Source organism: Eriocheir sinensis, chromosome 3 (assembly GCF_024679095.1).
Source record: "Eriocheir sinensis breed Jianghai 21 chromosome 3, ASM2467909v1, whole genome shotgun sequence".
NCBI lineage: Eukaryota > Metazoa > Arthropoda > Malacostraca > Decapoda > Varunidae > Eriocheir > Eriocheir sinensis.
In genome coordinates, this window is record NC_066511.1 from 14,371,251 (window position 1) to 14,393,444 (window position 22,194).

At 44.8% G+C, this 22,194-nt stretch overlaps 1 protein-coding gene across 1 annotated transcript in view; it reads left to right on the top strand.

The window, feature by feature from the left end:
- LOC127005491 (AT-rich interactive domain-containing protein 3B-like) overlaps nt 1-22,194 on the top strand; it is a 132,322-nt gene that overhangs the window by 36,381 nt on the left and 73,747 nt on the right. Inside the window, exon 4 of the mRNA XM_050874398.1 lies at nt 15,046-15,093. Within this exon, the coding sequence (XP_050730355.1) occupies nt 15,046-15,093 (48 nt within the window). The remainder of the gene's footprint in view (nt 1-15,045; nt 15,094-22,194) is intronic.

Consider the following 22,194-nt stretch of genomic DNA (forward strand, 5'->3'; position numbering starts at 1 on the left):
ATCACTACTCTGTTGTCATTTCCTTCAATACAACAGCAGCGATTCTTTCAATTAATTTTTCTGGTACCACCAAAATGGTCCCAATCGAGTCACAACTACAAACTTTCCTTCTCCTAATCTTTTTAGCAACCTTCGGTGGCGTCACAGCAGTTTCCTGTGAAGGTAGTCTTTCTTCTTTCTCTGTTACTACAACTTCATTCGTTTCATTGCCGGGCAGAATCTCCTTTGTTATCTCTGTTCGTTCTACTACCAGAGGTCTATCGCCATTTTCTGTAACGTTTTTACTCTCTCCTCTTTTGTCTCCTTAATGGTTTTTCGTGAAGGTAGTTTTTCTTCTTTCTCTGTTACTACAACTTCATTCGTTTCATTGCCGGGCAGAATCTCCTTTGTTTTCTCTGTTCGTTTTACTATCAGAGGTCCATCGACATTTTCTGTAACATTCCTAGTCTCCACAGATGTTTCCTTGATGGTTTCATGTGAAGGTAGTCTTTCTTCTTTCTCTGTTACACACACACACACACACACACACACACACACACACACACACACACACACACACACACACACACACACACACACACACACACACACACACACAGACACACACTCAGCGTCATTAACCTTCGAGAGAAAGAAAAAAAAATAATAACGTGGAATGTGCCCAGTTTTTTCACTTCCGTTTTTTCCGCTACTATTTTCCTCGTTGGGATCTTTTGCTTATTCATGTTTCATTTTTTTCCTTTACGTTTTTCTTGTCTTTTTCGAATGATGTTAGTGGGTTTGTTTTCCCTTTCTGCTATTTATTTGTTTCTTTTTCTTTTTGGACAGGATGAGGATGGAAATTGATGGAAATTGATAAAAATTGATCTGTCTTTTTGGCCACTCCTTTGTACTCTATTCAGGAGCAGTAAGTAGCGGTCTTTTTTTTATTATTGTTTTCTTTTTGTTTACGCCCTTGAACTGTCTCCTTTACTATAAAAAAAAAGAGGGGGGGGGGCTGGGGTAAGAGGGGATACAAAGGGAAGGAAGAATAGGAGAAAGTAGGGAAGGATTGGTAAGGTGTTTGGCAAGGGATAAGGAGGATATAAGGAGGTGGTAGGGTTGATATGAAGGGTATTCTTACTTATTTACTTAGATGAAGCGGAGGAGAAGAGAAGGAGGAGGAGGAAGAGGGGGAAGCAAAACAAGAACGTATGTAGCCAATGCCAACTTCACTAAGACAAATGAGCAACGCATGACGCCGAAGTTAAGCGTGTCTGAGCGGTCATCACGCCTCCTCATTCCTCAAGCTCCGTTGCCTGCTGAACCTCCAACATCCAGCTGCCCTTACGCCGAATTCGAAGCGCTATGCATGGAGATGGAAACCCCTCCCCCAGACATAAAGGAACCTCTCTTTTGGTCACTACTCTCTACTCTTTTTCTTTATATAGGTGCAGTGCATAGTTGGCCTTATTGATTACATATGTTTGTGCCCTTGAGCTGCTTCCTCTGCTGTATGAAATAAGTAGTGAGGAAAGAGAAGGGAGAGAGAAAGGGAAACATGGGAAAACTAAAGAGAGGTTATAGTAAAGAAAACGAGAGAGAGAGAGAGAGAGAGAGAGAAGGACGAGGGAGACAGAAAACAAGAAAGGTAGAAAAATCGAAAAGGGGGGAGAGAGAAATAGAGGAAGGAGTGATTAAAGGCAAAAAAAAAAAAAAAAATGGAAAGGAAAGAAAGAATGGAAAGAAGAAGAGAGATGGAAGGAAAAAAATAAAGGAATAACGAAAATAAAATAAAAATATTGATGGGAAGAAAGAAGGAAAGGGAAAAAAAGGGGAACAGACGATAAAATGGAGGAAAGGAAAGGAGTGGAGGGAGGGAAGGGAAGGGAGGGAGGAAGGAAGGAGGGAGAGAAGAAATTACTGGAAAATCCTCCTTATCTTCTGATGTATTCGAAATGATTGCCGGAAATAACAACTCTGACGACGACGCCTCCGAATTTTTACCCTTCGGACCACGGGACGGAGAGGCCAGAGTCGCTTACAGACCCCCAAATTTACGGACCTTGGCAAAACTCGCCTCTCTGGACCTCGGACGTAAGGGTCAGAGTCGCTTGGAGGTCATTTTGAGGAAGCAGTGATGTGTTTTGGTGTGTCGGCCCGAGGGAGGAAAGGAGGGAGGAAAGATGGAGGGAAAGGAGAGGTAGAGGAGGGAGAGAAAGAGGAAGGAAGGGGAAGGATCTCGTCTCAAGGGAAGGAATGACGTAAGAAGGAGGAAGAGAAGGAGGGAAGAAGAGAAAGGAAGGGAGAAAAAAGGGGAAAACAGGGAGGAAAGAAGAGAAAATGAAAAATGGGAGAGAGGAAGAGAGGAGGAAAAGAGAGAGGGAGAATGGAGAGAAGGAAAAGACGAAGGCATGTAAGAAAAGGAAGGAATGGGCGAGAGAGAAGAGGAAGAGAAGACACAGGAGGAGGAGGCAGTAGAGAGGGGAGAAGAGAAAGGGAGGAAGGAGAGGAGGAAGAGGAGGAGGCATTGAGGAGGAGAAAGGAAAGAGAGGAAAGTAGTGGATAAAGAAGTGAGAAAATAAGAAGAGGAAGAGAAGGAGGAGTTAGAGAAGGAAACAAGGAGAGAAGAGGAGAGAAGGAAGGAGTGAGAGGAAGGAAGGGAGGGGCCGACTCTTACTTATGGACACCGGTGCAAGGTATATCCACCCTTAAGGCCGGGGCTTCGAAGGCTGGTGTTCCCCTGGCCGCAGTTTTCTGGTCTGGATCGTCGACTTAAAACTGATCGCTCGCTGGTCTAAGGAACCGAATCTTAGCCCCTCAGTCCTTACTTCCTCCTCTTCCTCTATCTCTTACTTTTTCTCCTCTTTCCCTTCCACCCTCCTCTTCCTCTATCTCTTACTTCCTCTCCTCCTCCTCCTCCTCTTACCCTTCCCTCCTTCTCTTTTCCCTATCCTTCCTTCTTTCCTCATCCAACCTTTCTTTCTCTGTACCCCCGCCCCCACCACCGCTCCGTTAGCTCAGTGGTTAAGGCCCTGCGCTACCAGACTTCGCGGCCTGACAAGAGGGGTGGAGTGTGTTGTGTGTAGAGGTCCCGGAAGTAGCTACATTTGGTAAGGCTTTGGTAGAGGTTGTTGTGGGTGGGTATTTCATGAGCCTAGTGATAGTTTGACAAGGCTTCTGCACCATGAACGTGAAAAACACTCCTGAGAGCCCGCCTAATTTTCTTTGTGACCTTTGGAAAGATTGGTTGTGAGAGCCGAAAGCGTCTCACCGTCTGCCACCTCCTCCTCCTCCACCTCCGATCCACCTCTTCTCTTCTCCTCCTCCACCTCCAACCCACCTCTTCTCTCCTCCTCCTCCACCTCCAATCCACCTCTTCTCTCCTCCTCCTCCACCTCCAATCCACCTCTTCTCTCCTCCTCCTCCTCCTCCTCTTCTTCCTCTTTCTCTTCTCCCACGAAAGATTCTCTCTCCTTTATCCTCCCTCCTTCCGAAGACGATTGAGTTGTTTGTCTTTCCAAAAACACTCCTCCTCCTCATCTCCTTCTTCTTCCTCCTCCTCCTCCTCCTCCTCGTCCTCCTCCTCCTCCTCCTTCGTCACGGAACTCCCGCATGTAATCTCATCTTCTGGAGTAGTTTCGCCCAAGTTTCCTTCAGTTTCCCTCGTGTCCGCGAAACTTGGGTGGATGGTGATGGTTGTTGCGGCCTGTCTGTCTGTCTGTATGTGTTTGTCTGTCTGTCTGTCTGTCTTCACTCGTCTATCTCTTTCCGATCGAGTGTGGGATGGGAAGGAACGAGGGAGGAGGAAGGGGAGGAAAAAAATGGAAGAATGGAAGGGAGTAAAGAGGAACGGAGAAAGGAAGGAAGGAAGGAAAGAAAGAAGGAAATACTGACTGACTAAATGAATGAATGAGTGAAGGAAGGAAGGAAGGAAAGGAGAAAGGAGGGATGAAAGGAAGGAAGAAAAGAGGGAAGGACGGAAGAAAAGAAGGAAAAAGAAAAGGAACGAAGGAATGAAGGGAAGAAATAAGGAAGGAAGGAAGGAAAGGAGAAAGGAGGGATGAAAGGAAGGAAGAAAAGAGGGAAGGACGGAAGAAAAGAAGGAAAAAGAAAAGGAAGGAAGGAAGGAAGGGAGGAAGTAAGTAAGGAAGGAAGGAAAGGAGAAAGTAAAAGAGCTAGAAAATATATATATGTGGGTTTGAGTGATGTGTCATTCTTGAAATTAAGGACCAAAGCTCTCCATTCATTTTTCACCATAAGACTGAACATACTTTCTCTCTTAGCAAACCCAAAAGAGTATAAAAAAAAAATGAACGAAGTATAAGAAAAAAATAATACCAAAACTGAAAAAAAAATCGTATTATATCTTCTAAAAAAATCCCTTGCGTTCTTTTTTTTTTTTGTCTGTCTTCACGTCCACACACTCGCCGCCATTTTGATCCTTTCTATACAGACGTCCATACATTTTTTTTTCCGAAGGAGGGAAAGAGAGAGAGAAAAAAAAGAGTTGTCGGGAGCGAAAGAGTAATCAGAGTGATGGATGGGAGAGGAAGAGGAGGAGGAGGAGGAGGAGGGGAAGAGGGGGAGGAGGAGGAAAAGGACGAGGAGGAAGAGGAAGAGGAAGAGAAGAAGGAGAAGGAAGAAGAAGGGGGAAAGTGTAGTGTAAGAGGTAGTGTAGGAAGAGGTGTAGGAAGAGGAAGAAGAGGAGGAGGATAATGATGATAAAGAAGAGAAAGAAAAGGGTTAGTGTGTGAGGGAAGGAAGGGAGAGATGATGATGATGATGATGATGATGATGATGATGATGATGATGAAAAAGGTAAAAATCTGTCAGGTTGAGGAAGAGAGGAAGAGAAGGGGAAAAAAGGAGGAAAAAAGGGGAAGAGGGAGGAAGAGAGGAGGGAAAGGAAGGTTGGGGAGAAGGAGAGAGAAGGGGAGAGAAGGGAAGAGAGGGCGAGGGAGGAAGAGAGGAGGTGAAGGGGAGGTTGGGGAGAAGGAGAGAGAAGGGGAGAGGAGGGAAGAGAGGGTGAGGGAGGAAGAGAGAAGGGGAAGGGGAGGTTGGGGAGAAGGAGAGAGAAGGGAGAGAGAAGGGGAGAGGAGAGAAGGGGAGCGGAGGAAAGGGAAGGGGAAGAGAGAGGGGAGGGGCGTTGCATCTCCTCTTCACCACTCTCCCATTTTAAAGAGTAACCATTCTCTCCACCTTCCCTTTGTCATCCCCATCATCTATTATTACTGTTACTATCATTATCATCATTATTCATTAATACTCATTCACTATTACTTCCTCTTCCATCTGTCTCTTCATCATAATTCTCTGTCGCCTTCTCTCCTTCCTTATCCCTCTCAGCTTGATAGATAGATAGATAGATAGATAGATAGGTAGATAGGCAGATAGATAGATAGATAGATAGAGAATAACAAAGGGAAGAAATATAGAAATTGGGAGGTGAAAGTAATGAAGAAGGAAAATAAGATATAGTGACAGAAGGAAGAGGAGGAGGAGGAGGAGGAGGAGGAGGAGGAGGAGGAGGAGGAAGGGGAAACATTAAAGGGACTAGGAGAAAAGAGGGCAAGGAGGAGGATGGGTTATGGTAAGAAGAGGTAAGGAGGAGGAGGAGGAGGAGGAGGAGGAGGAGGAGGAGGAGGAGGAGGAGTAACGTGATCAGAGAGGGTCCAGCTGGTTGTTCTCTCACCATCACTCTTATCTCCTCCTCCTCCTCCTCCTCCTCCTCCTCCTCCTCCTCTTCCTCCTCCAGGCCTCATCCCTCTTGACTATCACCTCACTCCTCCATCCATTATCCTTCCTCCTCCTCCTCCTCCTCCTCCTCCACTCCATTTTGCCTCTCCAATCGCTTCTTCTCCCTTCCGGCACTGACCCTCCTCCTCCTCCTCCTCCTCTGTCTTCCTTTATCATCTATTTGTTCCTTGTAATTAATCATCCGTAAATAATAGCCATAAATTGTAACCGATAACGTCCTTGGCGAAGAAGAAGAAGAGGAAGAGGAGGAGGAGGAGGAGGAGGAGGAGGAGGAAGAAGAAGAAGTAGAGGAAGGAGAAGAATGTGATGATGATGGGGGTGTGACTTTAAGAATGAAGAGAAAGAAGTAAATGAAGAAGATAGTATGAAGAAGAAGAAGAAGAAGAAGAAGAAGAAGAAGAAGAAGAAAAATAAAAAGAAGACGAAAAAGAAAAAGAAGACGAAACAGAAGACAAAGACGAAGATGAAGAAGTAGACGACGACGACGACGACGACGAAGAAGAAGAAGAAGAAGAAGAAGAAGAGGACCAGCCAGCAGCACTACTCGTAAGGTCATTTATAGTGAAGGGTTATCGTGCAGTGTCATAATTTATCGGTTTAATTTCCATGTAATAGCGTTCGGAGGTCCATAAAACCTTAATTGAACTATGCAAAAAGCTCCCGTGCCCTCTCTCTCTCTGTCTCTCTCTCTCTCTCTCTCTCTCTCTCTCTCTCTCTCTGTTAATTCGCTTTTTATTGCTTATAGTCTCGATTTTTTTATCTTTCTCTTTCTTGGTTGTTTTATGTGAGGTTATTTCATCTTTTTTTCTTTTTCTTCTTCATCTTTTTCTTCTTTTTCATCTTCTTTTTCTTTTTCTTCTTCTACTTCTTCTTCTTCTTCTTCTTCATCTTCTTTTTATTCTTCTTCTTGTTTTCTTGTTCTTGTTTTTGTTTTGTTCATAGTGTTTTCGTTGTTTTTGTTCTTCTTGTTCTTCTTGCTCTTCTTCACCATGCTTTTAATCTCTTTGTTTTTCATTCCACTTCCTCCACCTTATTTATTTTTTAATTATATCTTTCCCTCGTTTTTTCATCTTTCCTCAACTTCTTTTCCCATCCTCAATCTCTCTCCTTATTACTCCCCCCTTCTTTCACTTCTTCCAATCCCCCCTCCTCTTTCCCTTCCCTTCTACCTCCCCTTCCCCTCCCGCTTCCCTTCCCCTTCCCCTCTCCCTCCTTCCCTTTCCTAGCCCTTTCCCTTTCATTCCCCCCTCCTCCTTTTTCTACTTGTTATTCCCCTTCATCCCCTTCTTTTGACCCCCTCCCTTTTTCCTCCCCTTTTCGCCTCGTCGTCGGGTCCCGATCGGTACACCGTCGGGTTGGTCGGCGGCGGAAACGACAGAGTTCGGTGATTGTGTCGGTGCGGCGACCATCACATTGATTTCCTATCTGTGTGAGTGTGTGTGTGTGTGTGTGTGTGTGTGTGTGTGTGTGTGTGTGTGTGTGTGTTTTGTAAGCATTGACTCTTTTGTTCTCTGTATTCCTGTTTGTGCATTACCTCTCTCTCTCTCTCTCTCTCTCTCTCTCTCTCTCTCTCTCTCTCTCTCTCTCTCTCTCTCTCTCTCTCTCTCTCTCTCTCTCTCTCTCTCTCTCTCTCTCTCTCTCTCTCTCTCTCGTATGGTGGAAGAGAGAGAAGGGAGGGAAAGGGGGAAGGAAGGAAGGAAGGAAGGGAGGGAGGGAGGGAGAGGGAGAAGGAAGGAAGGGAAGGGGAGAAGGAAGGGAAAGGGAGGAGGGGAAGGGGTGATAAAGGGAGGGAGGAAGGGCTATGTGAGGAAGTAAAGGTGGATGAAGGATGTGGAGGAGCGAGGAGGGAAACAGAAGGAGGAGGAGGAAGACGAGGAGGAGGAGGAGGAGGAGGAGGAGGAGAGGATGTGATCGAGAGATGGCATGTCCTCCCGTCATCAAGGTCTCTTCCCCCTATTCCTCCTCCTCCTCCTCCTCCTCTTCCTCCTCCTCGTTATAAGACATCTCCCTTAGGCGTCCCTTGTGATGGTCTAACGCTATTGTCTCTCCGTGCACAACAAACAGACAAATCAACGGTACACACACACACACACACACACACACACACACACACACACACACACACACACACACGTAATATGACAATGAATTTCCAAGCTCTATTTTTTTTTTGTATTGAAAAGAAACGATTATTATATTATATCTTGATGTATGATATGAATCGTAGTTTTGTATTTTGTTTAATAATTTACTAGATATTGTTGTCATTTATTATTATTTTCCAGTTTATTTCTTGTCTAGATTTATCATATGTTTCTTCTTTTCATTTAATTTTGATATATATTTTATTTGCATCCCTTCTTCTTCATACTTGCAAAGGTATTTTACTGTTTTTTTTATCTCGCTGTTTTATTTATTTGTTTATTCTTTTACGTGCATGAAGATATATTAGTTTCTCCTTTCCTGATGTTATTTGTTTTCCCTCGAGGTTCGCTTCATTGCCGGTAGAGGTCTCTTATGCCAGACTTATTTTTTTTTACCTCGAGGACTCAAATATCCATTTACCTTCTTCTTCTTCCTCCTCCTACTTATCTCTCCTCCTTTTCTTCTTTTTCATTTCTTTCTATATCATCCTTCTTTTTTTGCCTATTCTTCATGTGTTGCTCCTTCCTTAATTCTTTTTTCCTTTTTTTCTATTTCTGCTCATCATCTTCCTTTTCCTGCTCCTCCTCCTTCTACTCCTCCTCCTCTTCCTCCTTCTTCATCTTATTACAATCGTCTTTCTCCTTTTTATTTTCTTCTTCGTTAACTGCCTGCCTTCTCCTCCTCGTTATTCTTCTCTTCCTCCTTATCTTCCTCCTCCTCCTCCTCCTCTTCATCCTCTTCCTCTTCGTCTTCGTCCTTTTTGATCGCTATGGACGACCCTTAAAAACTCCTAACCCCCCAAACTTTACCTTCCTCCTCCTCCTCCTCCTCCTCCTCTTCCTCCTCGTGGTGATGTGAGGATGGCATGGCGTCTCCCCGTCCTCGGTCTTAATGGCTCGTCCTCCGTCCTCGCAAACATGATTTAGACGCGTCGTTTTCCCGGAGTCTCGTTGCGATCCCGTACGTGTGTGTGTTTGTGGGTGTGTGGGGTGTAGGGCAGGAGGGGTAAGGGAAGGGGAGGGGGAGGGTTATGTATGTGGGGGGTGAGGGGTATATCTATCTATCTATATCTATCTATCTATCTGTCTGTCCGTCTGTCTGTCTATATGTATGTATGTGTGCATGTATATATATATGTGTGTGTGTGTGTGTGTGTGTGTGTGTGTGTGTGTGTGTGTTATTTCACTCACTCACTCACTCGTAATGACTCTTCTCTTATATTTGTGTTTCATTTTCGTTTCTTTCTTGTTTTGTTTCATTGTGTTTGGTGTTTCATGTTTCTTTGTGTTTTTTTTTTATCTTGCTGTTTTTTTTCTATATCCTTGTTTTCTTTTGTTTTTGTGCATGTTACTATTTTTTTTACAGCAGAGGAAACAGCTCAAGGGCAAAAAAAAAGGAATCAATGAAAAAAAGCCCGTTACTTGCTGCTCCTATAAAAAGCGTTCAGAGGAGTGGCAGAAAGAAATGTCAATTTCGGGAGGAGATGTGTCCTGATACCCTCCTCTTGAAAGAGTTCAAGTCGTAGGCAGGAGGAAATGCAGATGAAGGAAGATTGTTCCAGAGTTTACCTGCGTGAGGGATGAAAGAGTTAAGATGCTGGTTAACTCGTGCGTAAGGGATTTGGACAATAAAGGGATGAGCTTGAGCAGAAAGTCGTGTGCGGCGAGGCAGCGGGAGGTGGGGAGGCATGCAGTTAGCAAGTTCAGAAGAGCAGTCAGCATGAAAATATCGATAGAAGATAGAAAGAGAGGCAACATGGCCGCGGCATTTAAGAGGTAGAAGACTATCAATAAGGGGAGGAGAGCTGATGAGACGAAGAGAGCTGTGTGAGTGGAGCCCCCCCACACGTGAAATGCATACTTCATACGAGGGCGGACAAGGTCCCTGTATATGGATAGCAACTGTGCGGGGGAGAAGAACTGGCGGAGACGATTTGTTTGTTTTTATTCTTTTTTTTGGTCTGTCTGCTACCATGACTCATCCCTCTAATAATTTCCTCTTTCCTTCCTTCCTTCCCTCCCATCTTCCTTAATTAAGAGGGTATGATGTATGAAGATTATAATTCCTTCCCTCCTTCCTTCCATCCCTCCATTCCTTTCTGCCTTCCTTCCCTCCCTCCCTCCTTCCTTCCTTCCTTCCCCGTAGCTTCGTCAATCCTATCCCTTCACCATATCCCTCCTCCCCGCGTCTCTTCATCTCCCCTCCCTCCCTTCCTCCCTCTCTTCCACCTTCTTCCATCCCTTCGTCCGTTCATCCGTGGGGGTCTTGATTCTGATGATAAAGCATTGAGGAGCCTTTCTTGTCTTCCTTTTCTCCCCTTCTATTCGTTTCCTTCACTTTATCCTTCCTCCCTGCGTCTCCCAATCTCCTTCCCCTACCTTCCTCCCCATCCACCCTCCGTCCCTTCCGTCCCTCCCTCCCTCCCTCCGTCCTCCTCCTCCCGTCCCTCCTTCAATCGGTGCCTTGATTATGCAGGACGCGGCATCAAGAACCCCATCATCCCATCATCCCATCATCCCTCCCTTCCTCCCTCCCTTCCCTGCAGCTTCCTCTATCCTCTCCCTCCTCTCCCTTCACCCTTCATGCCTCCTCCTCCCTGCATGCCCCCGCCCCCCCTCCCCTCCTCGGTGCCTTGATAGTGCGTGATATAGTGGTGAGAAGCTAATTTGTCGGCGCCCCGCAGCCCCTTAACGAGGCCAGAGAAGCCGCCGAGGCCCCCGCTGCGCCAGGCCCCGCGCCGGCACGCCACCGCCGCCGCCGCCACATTGCCTCACCTCGCCTAGCTTGCCACTGCCTCACCTTGCCCGCCCCGCCCCATCGCTCCGCCCCGCCTCTAGCCCCGTGCAACATACCGCGCCGCTCTCCCTTCCCTGTCCTCGGTCCACTCTTGTACTCTTCTGCCCACGTGAACGCCCATAATGCCTCATAGCCTCACATTGGGTTTTATAAAGATATATTGGGTTCGTAAAGACATTATCTGCTTCTTATGTATTGCCTGTAGCGCCGGTATGCTCTCTCGAGGGGCCTGGTGGATAGCCTCAACCCGTCAGTGGCGCAAGCGGATTTTCTTTCAAGTGGCTGCCGTGGTTGCTTGGCCCATGCTGCCCCTCCGTGCTCCTCTTGACCTTAGTCGTTGAAGTTCGGGCTGATTGAAGATTTTGGCAACATGGTGGCGATGGTTGAAAACTGTTAGCGTCTTACGGTGGGACTCGAACCTGGGTCAATAGTAGTAGTAGTAGTAGTAGTAGTAGGAGTAGTAATAGAAGTCAAGAACAGGATTTGCAATGTATAATGAGTGTGCTACAATAATTAGTTTTGGACACACACACACACACACACACACACACACACACACACACACACACACACACACACACACACACACACACACACACACAACTGTCCCTCCCTCCCGTCCCTCATAACTGTAATTAATGAATGAGAAAAATTATTATCTCTTATCTCCCCATCCCCGTCCTCCGTTTGTCCCCTTTGTTGGACGCGAGATAAAGGCGTGTTCGCGGCCCTTATGGCGTGAATTGGCGCCTTGACAGGGAATGGAAAGGGTATGGACGAATAGGAGGAGGAGGGGGAGGAGGAGAAAGAGGAGCAGGAGGAGGAAGAATACGAGACAGAGAGGAGGATGAAGTAGAAGATATGAGCAAATAAATAGAGAAGATGGAGGACGAATGAGAGAAGGGTAAAAGAAGAAAAAAAGTGGAAGAGAAGGAGAACCAAGGAGAGAAGGATGAAGGAGAAGACAAAAGAGTGAAGGAAGAGGTAATGGAAGACGAACGAGAGTAAACAGACGTCCTTCCTCCTTGTAAGAGTAAGCTTTGTGGATGAAACTAGAGGCGCGTGAGTGACTGAAGGCGTGAGTGTGTACCGTTGACCCCAAGAACTGTCTGTCTGTTAGCCTGAACCTTGCTGTCTGTTTGTCTGGCTCTGAGAACTCCCACCTTTCCCTTTTCCCGTTTAAGTGATAGCCAGAGAGAGAGAGAGAGAGAGAGAGAGAGAGAGAGAGAGAGAGAGAGAGAGAGAGAGAGAGAGAGAGAGAGAGAGAGAGAGAGAGAGAATATGTGTACCCTATGAGTGCGAAAACAAAAACAAATAGAAAAAGCCCGCTCAGCACTGCTCTTATAAAGGCAAACAAAAAAGAGCGGCGGTCAAAAAGAGATCAAAGTATGTTAATCTATGGGTGCCTGTCTGTAAGTGTGAGTGTCTGTCTGTCTGTTTGTATGGCTCCGAGAACACCCTTCTTTCCCTTCCTCTTCCTGGTAAGTGATAGCTCATAATGTCGTTCTAATCGCCCCGACATGCCGCCGATGGTCGTTGCGGCGTGCTGTGCTATCGCCGCCGCTGACCACGCGCGTCCGGCGGCCATCAGGGGAGATGACCCGATAGCGGGGCTGTTAGCGGCCATCAGCGAGGGGACGGGCGGAAGGCAGGCTGGCAGGGTGGGAGGAAGGGAGGAGCCACTACCCAGATTACGCTGAGACGCCCGTTAGTCGCTTGTGATTCAGTGTTACGCGCAGGAGGCTAACGTTAATAGGCTCTCATTTTCTTAAACGTTTTTGGGAGTCTAAGCACATACACTTGGGAAGCACGGAAGGCAGGGAGGAGAGAGGAGCCACTAGACCCAGATTACGCCCAAGCTTCCCCGTTAGTCGCTTGTGATTCAGTGTTAACCCGTCCGCTGCGATTGGCACGGATTTCGCCTTCACTGGTAGCCTAGTAAAATATGCTCCCAGGTCTTTCTGTGCCTCTGTGGTGGGTAGTGGAGTGTTTCCATGTGGTATTGGTATGCTGGATTTCCCCTCCCAAGATGCATGACCTCACATTTTTCTTCACTAAATTGGAGCAGCCACTTTTTGTTCCACTCCTGTAGCTTGGTGATGCCTTCTTGTAGGAAATCTGCATCCAAGGGGTTAAGCCCAGGAGACTAACGTTACTGGACTTATCATCTTAAACGTTTCGGGGCCTCCAAGCGCACGTATTTCAAAAGGATATTTCGTAGAGGCTGTTTATGGGTGTTTCCTTGGGTAGTTTTATGAGTTCGTTAGTCGCTTGTGGTAAGAGTCTTGTATTCTCGGTCGCTTTCGGATCTCACAACAACGATTTCCAAAGTCCATAAAGGAGGTTAGTTAGAAGGTTAGATAGATAGATAGATAGATAGAGAGAGAGAGAGAGAGAGAGAGAGAGAGAGAGATTATCCCATCACTCCGACACGTTGCCTCTCACCCCATTCGATCCCCAAAGGATGAGGAAAATTAGTCATTAGTCTCTCTCTCTCTCTCTCTCTCTCTCTCTCTCTCTTCTTTGAGTAAAAATCATGTTGTGTGTGTGTGTGTGTGTGTGTGTGTACGCAAATGTGTACACACACGTATGAAAGCGTCTTGTGATTAAGGAGGAGAAGGAGGGGGAGGAAGAGGATGAGGTGGAGGAGGAGGAGGAGGAAGTGGAGGAGGACAATGGAAATTAATAGCAACATAGAAAGGAGAAAGCAGGAGGAGGAGGAAAAGGAGGAAGAGGAGGAGGACGATAAACAACAAGAAATAGAAGAGAAGGAGGAGGAGGAGGAGGAGGAGGAGGAGGCGGAGGAGGACAAGAACAGCAGTCATAGGAAAAAAAAGAACAACACAGTAGAAGAACAAGAAGAACAAAAAGAAGAACATAAAGGAGAAAGAAGTACAGATTAAAAAAAAAAAAACTAGAAGAATTGGATAAAAAATAAATCGAAAAAGAAAAGGACAAACACAAGATACATAAACAAGAAAAGACGAAGAAATTGAAAGAAAAAAAGGAAGAAGAAGAAGAAGAAGGAATCGTAGTCGTAGTCGGAGGAGAAGGCGTCGAAGAAGAAGAAGGAGGTATAGGAGGAGGAGGAGGAGGAGGAGGAGGAGGAGGAGGAGGTAACGAGGTGCTGGGTGCGTGCCGGCCCTCTCTTCATTACGGCTCGCGGCCCAGCCATCAGGAATGTTATTTATGGCTAATTAAGGACCGGCCGCATGCCTCCCTTCCTCTGACGTCATAATCTGATAGTGCTGGTGGTGATGGTGGTGGCGGTGGTGGGGGTGGTCTGGGGAAGTTGGGGTGGTAGTGTGGGGTGGTGTGATACTGGTGGTGTGATACTGGTGGTGGTGATACTGGTGATGGTGGTGATGGTGATGGTGCTAATTATGAGGAAGAGGGAGATAGAGAGAGAGAGGGTAAGTGAGAGAGAATGAGAGGTGTGAGTGGAAGTTTAGTAAATGTGGAAGCGGAAGAACGATAGGAAGGAAGGAAGAGGAGAAAGGAAATAGAAGGATAGAGGAATAGAAAGGAAGGAAGAACGAAAGGAAGTCAGAGAAGAAAGGGGACGATAATATGAGGAATGAAGAAAGGAAGGAAGGAATGGGAGATGATTGACAAAAAGAGGAGGAGGAGGAGGAGGAGGAGGAGGAGGAGGAGGAGGAGGAGGGAGAGAAATAGAAGAAAAAAAAGTGGAAAAGGAAGAGGAAAAGGGGAGAAGGAAAAGGGTAAGGAGAAGGGAGAGGAAAGGGAGACTGTGGAGAAGGAGGTGGAAGGAAGAGAGGGGAGGAGAGAGAGAGAGGGAGAGAAGGAGAGAGAGAGAGGGAGGGAGGAAGGGGAACTGGTCACTCTAGGGAAGCTGCGCCTATTGATCTCTCTCTCTCTCTCTCTCTCTCTCTCTCTCATTGCTTTATTTGCGTTTTCTCTTCTCTCTTTCGTGTTTTTTCATTGCACTTCATTTATTTTTTTATCTTTTCTCATATGATTTCCTTTTCTATATTATTTTCATTCATATTTTCCCTTTTGTCTTACCTTTTATATTCTTTCTGTGTCTGTTATATATTCTACGTACTACTACTACTACTACTACTACTACTACTACTACTGCTACTACTACTTCTACTACTACTACAATCACTTCTTCTTCTCCTCCTCGTCCTCTTCCTTGTCCACTTCCTCCTCATCCCTCTCCCCGTTCTCTTCCTCCTCTTCCTCTTCCCTTTCTCGTCTTCCTCCTCGTTCCCTTTTCCTCTTCTCCTCCTCCTCCTCCTCCTCCTCCTCCTCCTCCTCCTCCGACTACTACTACTACGGTCTTGCTCTGTGTATCTCCTCACCTGCCCAATTAACAGGTGTGTCTCTCTCCCCCACCAGGTACGGGAACCCGCGAAGCACTCGTCCTTTGAAGAAGACAAACGCAAGGTAGGCGAGGCTGGCCGTTTGTTTGTGTGTGTGTCTATCTGCCTGTCCTGATAGCTTGTGTTTGCATCTGTGGACGTATAAGACATTGTGTATACCTTCTTTGTGTAGGTATTGAAGCTTCTGTGTACCTTTTGTGTGGGTATTGGTGTATGTAGTGTGTGTAGATTTCTGTGAATGTTTTGTAGGTATGTGTAGTTTTTTGTATGCCGTTTGTGTGTAAGTATGAAGAGCCTGTTTCCTGCACGCACATACACGCACATGAACACACACACACACACACACACACACACACACACACACACACACTGATTTATACATCATTAGAGATGCTCAACGTCACGACTTCTTGATTGTGCACGATTCCTCCTCCTCCTCCTCCTCCTCCTCCTCCTCCTCCTCGTTTTAGACCCGTAGTAAAGTATTTTGTATCACTTAAGCATTTAATTTTTTTCTTCTTCTTCTATTATTATTATTATTATTATTATTATTATTATTATTATTATTATTATTATTATTATTATTATTATTATTGTTGTTGTTGTTGTTGTTATTATTATGATCCCAGTCTCACCCTTTCCTTGGTCACTTTTCACTCTCTTTCTCTCATTCCGGAAGCATGTGGGGTGATGGATCTCTCTCTCTCTCTCTCTCTCTCTCTCTCTCTCAGATGAAAGAAAGAAAAAATAATAAAAGAAGGAAACTATGGGTGTGATAAAGGCAGAGATGACACAATGATAGCAATGATGATGACGATGATAATGATGATGATGTGGATTGTGCAGTACTAGTGATGGTGGTGGTGGTGGTGGTGGTGGAGGAAATGATTCTAGCGGTGGTGGTGGTGGTGGAGGTGGAGGTGGATGTTCCCGTCACCCAAACAGAAGAATTAATATCTACCTGTTGATCCTGCAATTAATAGGACGTCAGGTGGGTGATGGATGCCCCGGGTTAGATCCTACAGGACTCTCAAGATTATTAAAGGATGCTGCGAACCTTCTCTCTCTCTCTCTCTCTCTCTCTCTCTCTCTCTCTCTCTCTCTCTCTCTCTCTGTATTATATCTCTTTATCTTCCTCTTTCATTCCTTTTTCTTTCTTCTCTCTTCTTCTTTGATATACGTTTTGTTCCTCCTCCTCCTCTCTATCTCTTCCATGTTCCTCCTTCTCCTCCATATCTTCTTCCATTCCCTTTTTTTCCTTCGTCTTTTTCTTTTTTCCTTCCTTCTCTTGTTGTTGATGTTCTTCTTCTTTTTCTTCTCCTTGTTCTTCTTCGTGTTCTTCTTGTTCTTCTTGTTCTCTCTCCCTCAGTCTCTTTCACACACTCACACACACACACACACACACACACACACACACACACACACACACACACACACACACTCCATTATAATACTCCGCGATTCCAATATTAGATAAATACACCGATTCCAATTAGCAGAAGTATGTATATATAATCGAGGAGAAACCCGGGGCGAGGTGGCAGGTGGGGGGGCGGGGCGGGGGGCAAGGGTATAAGGAGGCTGAGGAGGGGTGGAGGCGGGGTGCAGCGGGGACAGGGAGGGGAAGGGAAGAGAAGGAGGAGGAGGAGGTGGAGGAGGAAGGAATGGCCAGAAGGTATAATTACGAAGTAGGGAATGAAGGAGAGGTATGAAGGAATAGGAGATGAAGAGGTTGAAGAAGAGATGGAAGAGGAGAAGGAAGATGAGGAAGAAGAGGATGGTAAACAGGAATAATAAGGATAAAAAACAGTACTAATGGTGATTGTTGTAATAATAATAATAATAATAATAATAATAATAATAATAATAATAATAATAATAATAATAATAATAATAATCTGTGCGCTCCCCGTCATTTGAGTATATCTGTCAACATTAATTATTTAAATCTAACTTCACATTCCACCAAAATAAAAATATATGACAAAATAGAACCACAGCAAAAGAAGAAAAAGAGAAGAAAGGAGAGGAGAAAAGAGGAGAGGAAGAAGAGGAGGAAAGGACAGGACAGAAAAGGAGAGGAGAAAAGAGGAGAGGAAAAGGAGGAAAGGACAGGACAGAACAGGAGATGAGAGAAGAAGAGAGGAAGAAGAGGGGGAAAGGACAGGACAGAACAGGGGAGATAGAGAGGAGACGAAAGGAAGAGGAAGAACAGAAAAAAAGAACGGGAGAGAAGAGGAGGAGAGGAAGAGAAAAAAGAGAGGAAATGAAGGCAGGACAGGAGAAGAGAAGAGAGAAGAAAAGGATGCGAGAGAAAACTAACTATCTATCTGGCGGGCGAGTCGGGTCGGATCGGGGTGGGTCGTGGTGGGCGGGGCGGCGGCGGCGGGAGTGGGCGGGCGATGGGCGGGCGTGGATCGATGGGAAGGTGGGCGGCGTGTGTGTTTGTGTTAGCCGACCCTGGGATTATCACGCCGCTGGGGGAGACGAGGCGTGTGAAGACGTTACCGGGAGAGAGAGAGAGAGAGAGAGAGAGAGAGAGAGAGAGAGAGAGAGAGAGAGAAGGGAATATCCAAGCAAACAAGGAAAAAGAAAATGCCTGACGCCCAAATGTTTTGTTAAATTTCGCCGAAGGGGACACTGATACACTCACGGCAGGTACTCATTAAATATTGTACTTTAAATGGAATTTTTTAAAAGCCCATTTCTGCTTCATTTCGTAGGGCTTTCATGGAAGAACGCACGCTTTTTTTTAATTAGCCTTGAATTGCTTCCGTTACTGCAAAAAAAATTGTCTTCACTACAGAGGATTATATAGTCGTTCCTTCCCTTTTTGTGGACTTGGCCGCGATCTTTTCCTGGTACAAATCCTTCACTCATGATCCACTGTCAGTCGCGCCAAGGAACACTTATATGTCGCTGTCAACCGCTGACTCACCATTTGCAAAAAAATAGATAAAAATAAGTTGAGATAAAAAGAAGAGATAATAAAAGGTAAAGGAGAAAATATAAACTAAGAAATAAAAGTTAGGAGATATATGTGTCAGGGGGAGCGGGGTGTGTGTGTGTGTGTGTGTGTGTGTGTGTGTGTGTGTGTGTGTGGAGGGGGGTAGATTGGCTCATTTTCCATCTTTTATAATAAGTAAAAGAAATATAATGTAAAAATGAGTTATGAAGAAGAATATTAATAAATTGCTAAGTGGCTTTCCAGAGATACATATTTTTTTCTCATAATAATAGTGAAAATAAGAAAAATAATAGTGTCTTATCAATAAAAATAATATCCGGTTAGAAATTATAATATACCTAGTTAGTAATAATGACACGAAGCTAATAGTTATAATAGACCCAAGTTATTAGTAATGGTATAGGCAGTGAATTAAAAAGTAAAGATACACCCATTTTTAGCCGCAATAATATACCCATTTGATAGTAGTAACATATACCCAGTTAATGTATGCATGAGAAAGAGAGAGGTGGGACAACCAAGCAGAGAGAAAGAGAAAGCGAAAGAGGAAGAGAGACAGAGAAACAAAATGAAAGCAAGCAAACAAGAAAAAGAAGACAACCTGAAGAGAGAAAGAGGGACAGAGCTTGGTAACACTGATCCATTTTCTTAAACATTTCTGGCGCCCAAGCACACACATATTTGACAGGGCTTTCGTAGGAGTTGTGGGTATTTCCAGGGGTGGTAGTTTTGAGACCCTGGTGGTAGTTTGACCCTTCTTCTGTACCATGAACCTCAAAAAACGCTCATTAGAATCCAATTGATCCCCTTTTTGACCTTTGGAAATAGGTGACGTGATGGGTGGAGGGAAGCCTCTAAAAAATACGGACCACTAAAATAGTTTGCCGTTTACTATTTTTTGTTCATGACTTTCGTATTACATTCATTTACTTGTTGATTTACTTATTTACTTCTTTATATTATGTTTTATTCATATTTCAATGGTGACAAAATTTATTCTACGTGGCTATTGGTTGTTATTTTTGTTGTATTAGAGAATCTTACGAACATTTTTTTTTATAGTTGTCGTTAACAATATGATCTCAGAAGTCCAGACTCTCTCTCTCTCTCTCTCTCTCTCTCTCTCTCGTCGAAGGGAATGAATGAATGAACGAGAGATTTGTCACCGCTGAGAGAGAGAGAGAGAGAGAGAGAGAGAGAGAGAGAGAGAGAGAGAGAGAGAGAGAGAGAGAGAGAGAGAGAGAGAGAGAGAGAGAGAGAGAGAGAGAGAGAGAGAGAGAGAGAGAGAGAGAGAGAGAGAGAGAGAGAGAGAGAGAGAGAGAGAGAGAGAGAGAGAGAGAGAGAGAGAGAGAGAGAGAGAGGGGCTGTTGAACTCCCTCTCTCCGTCCCTCTGTCTCTCTCCCTCTCTCCCTTCCTTCGCCACCGTACCTCGAGGAAACCTGTAAAGAAGAACTATATTGATGTGTGTCCTTATACCTTACCGCGGCTCTGAGGGGCGGGGCTTGCTGGAGGAGGAGGAGGAGGAAGAAGAAGAAGAGGAGGAGGAGGAGGAGGAGGAGGAGGAGGAGCAAGAGAAGGTTGAGGTGGATAGATTGCAAGCAAGATCGATTTTCCTGTTAGCTCCGCAAGGGGTGACCATCGCCCGCTCAACCCAGCCTCTTGAAGGACAGAGAGAGAGAGAGAGAGAGAGAGAGAGAGAGAGAGAGAGAGAGAGAGAGAGAGAGAGAGAGAGAGAGCTTATGAAAGTACACAGACACAGACTCACTCGTAACTAAAAAAAAAATTGATATACAAAATAAAGAAAAAAAAGGAAAGTAGATAAATAAAGTAGTTATAGAAGAGAGAGAGAGAGAGAGAGAGAGAGAGAAAGAGAGTGGGAGAGAGACAGAATGAAAGAAGAAAGAAATAAAGGAAGCAAAAATTAGACTAACCATGAAGAGAGAAAGAGACATAAATAAAGCAAGCAAGCAAGCAAAAAGAGAGAGGAGAAAGAGAGCGAGGAAGAGAGACAATGAAAACAATAAAGAAAGCCAAAAGAAGATTAAGAGAGACAGAAAGAAAGGAAGCAAGCAAGCAAGCAAACAAAGAAGAGTAACTTGAAGGGAGAAAAAGAGCCAAATTGAAAGAGAGAAAGAAAGCAAGCGAAAAAGAAGACCAACTCAACCTGCCCGCCCGCCCTCCCGCCTGACGAACAGCCTCACCCAACACTTCCTCAGCTCCCCCAATCTATAACCTTAATCTGACCCGCTGTAATCGATTAAAAGATAAATTTCGCCCCGCGCCCGAGCCCTCCTGACAAGGGAACTACACACACGAAACTCTTCCACCTCGCAAACCCATTTTATTATATCCTAAAATGCCCCAGCCGGATATGACACGCGGGCCGGAGCGAGGGGCGACGCCGGGCACAAACGACCCTTAGCGCAGACGTAACTAAGGGCGGAAAGGGGTAAGGGCGGCGGGGTCTCTTATCGCGGCCATCACCCCTTCAATCAAAGCCACCGTTGAGGGGCAGAAGGGCATATCTCAGCTGTGGCCAATCAATTTCAGCGCTGTTGTTATTTGGATGTGTTTCTTGATGAACAAATGGTGACTCGGAATGGGTTGTATTTCTGGCCTGTCTCGCGCGATGGAGGAAGGGGGAGAGGAGGAGGTAGAGGAGGTAGAGGAAGGAAGAGGAAAGGTAGGAGGTGGAGAGGGAGAGGTAGAGTGGAGAGTTTAAAGTTTTGGTTTTTCTGTGGGAAGGATCGGATCGTGTTTTTTTTGTTTTTTGTTTTTGGTTGTGTGTGTGTGCGTACATGTGTGTTATTCAATTGTCTTGTGTGTGTGTGTGTGTGTGTGTGTGTGTGTGTGTGTGTGTGTGTGTGTGTGTGTGTGTGTACCCCTTCTTTTCTTTTCTCCTTTCCTCCCTCCTTCAAACGAGCGTCTTTTTTTTTTCCTCCCCTATCCGTACATTCACTTATTATTAGACTGCCTGATGTAATTACCCTTTCCTTCCTTCCTTTCTTTTCTTTCTTTCTTTTTCTTCCTTTATCTTTCCTTTGCTCTTTCCTTTCTCTAACATCTTTTTCCCTATTCTGTTTTTGGTGTGTCTTTCTCCCTGTTTTCTCGCATATTTTCCTCACTTTTCTCTCCTTGTCTCTTTTTCTCACTCGCTCTTTTGTGTCTTTTTCCTCTTCCATATTTTTTTTGTTTATATTTTTGTTATGTATTTTTCTCTCCCTCTCTGTTTTCTCTCCCTCCCTCTCTTCCTCCCCCCTTTCTTTCAATCTGGCTCTTTTTCTCTCTTCAAGTTAGTCTTCTTTCTTTCTTTCTTTCTTTCTTTCTTTCTTTCTTTCTGTCTCTCTTAATCTTCTTTTAGCTTACTTTATTGTTTTCATTGTGTTAGGTAATTATCTGTTTAGTTTCATAATTAGTTTGTTCATTATTGAGTTTCTTCATTAAATAGTAAGTAGGCTATGAAGGAAGTTTGTTAATTAGTCTGTTTGTTCCTCTTTTTCCTTTCTTTACTTTTCTCTCTCGTGTCTTTATAATTAGTTTGTTAGTTTTTTTCTTTTCTCTCTCATGTCTTCATCATCTCTCTCTCTCTCTCTCTCCCCCTTGATTCCCTACCTACCTTCCTTCGTTTCCTTCATTTAGCTCTTCCTCTTTCTTCCCTTTCTTCCCTTCATGCTTAAGAGTAACGTTGCAATGAAGTGAGGTAAGGTAAGGTAATGGAAGGTAAGGTAAGGTAAGGTAAGGTAAGTTAAGGTAAGGTAAAAGAAGGGAAGGGAAGGGAAGGGAAGGGAAGAAGGGGTATATTTAATTGATATGATAATTTTTTTCTAAGGAGGAGGAGAAAAAAGAGGAGGAGGAAAAAAGAGGCAGAAAAAAGTAAGAATAAACAAAAAAAAAGTAAATAAACAAGAAAATAAATAAAGAAAATCCATACCAAACCGTTACATTTTCTCATTACGTGTGTATATATATTTTTTTAATGTTGTGTTCACGATAACTTGGCGGGTAAACTCCTCCCCTTTTATTCTGTGACGTCTATGATTGGTCCGCCGATTGATAAGCCCCGCCCACCTCGGCCTCCTCGGCTCTCCTGATTGGTTGTTCATCGCTCGGTAAGATTAAGTTGATTGGTGAAAACACACACACACACACACACACACACACACACACACACACACACACACACACACACACACACAC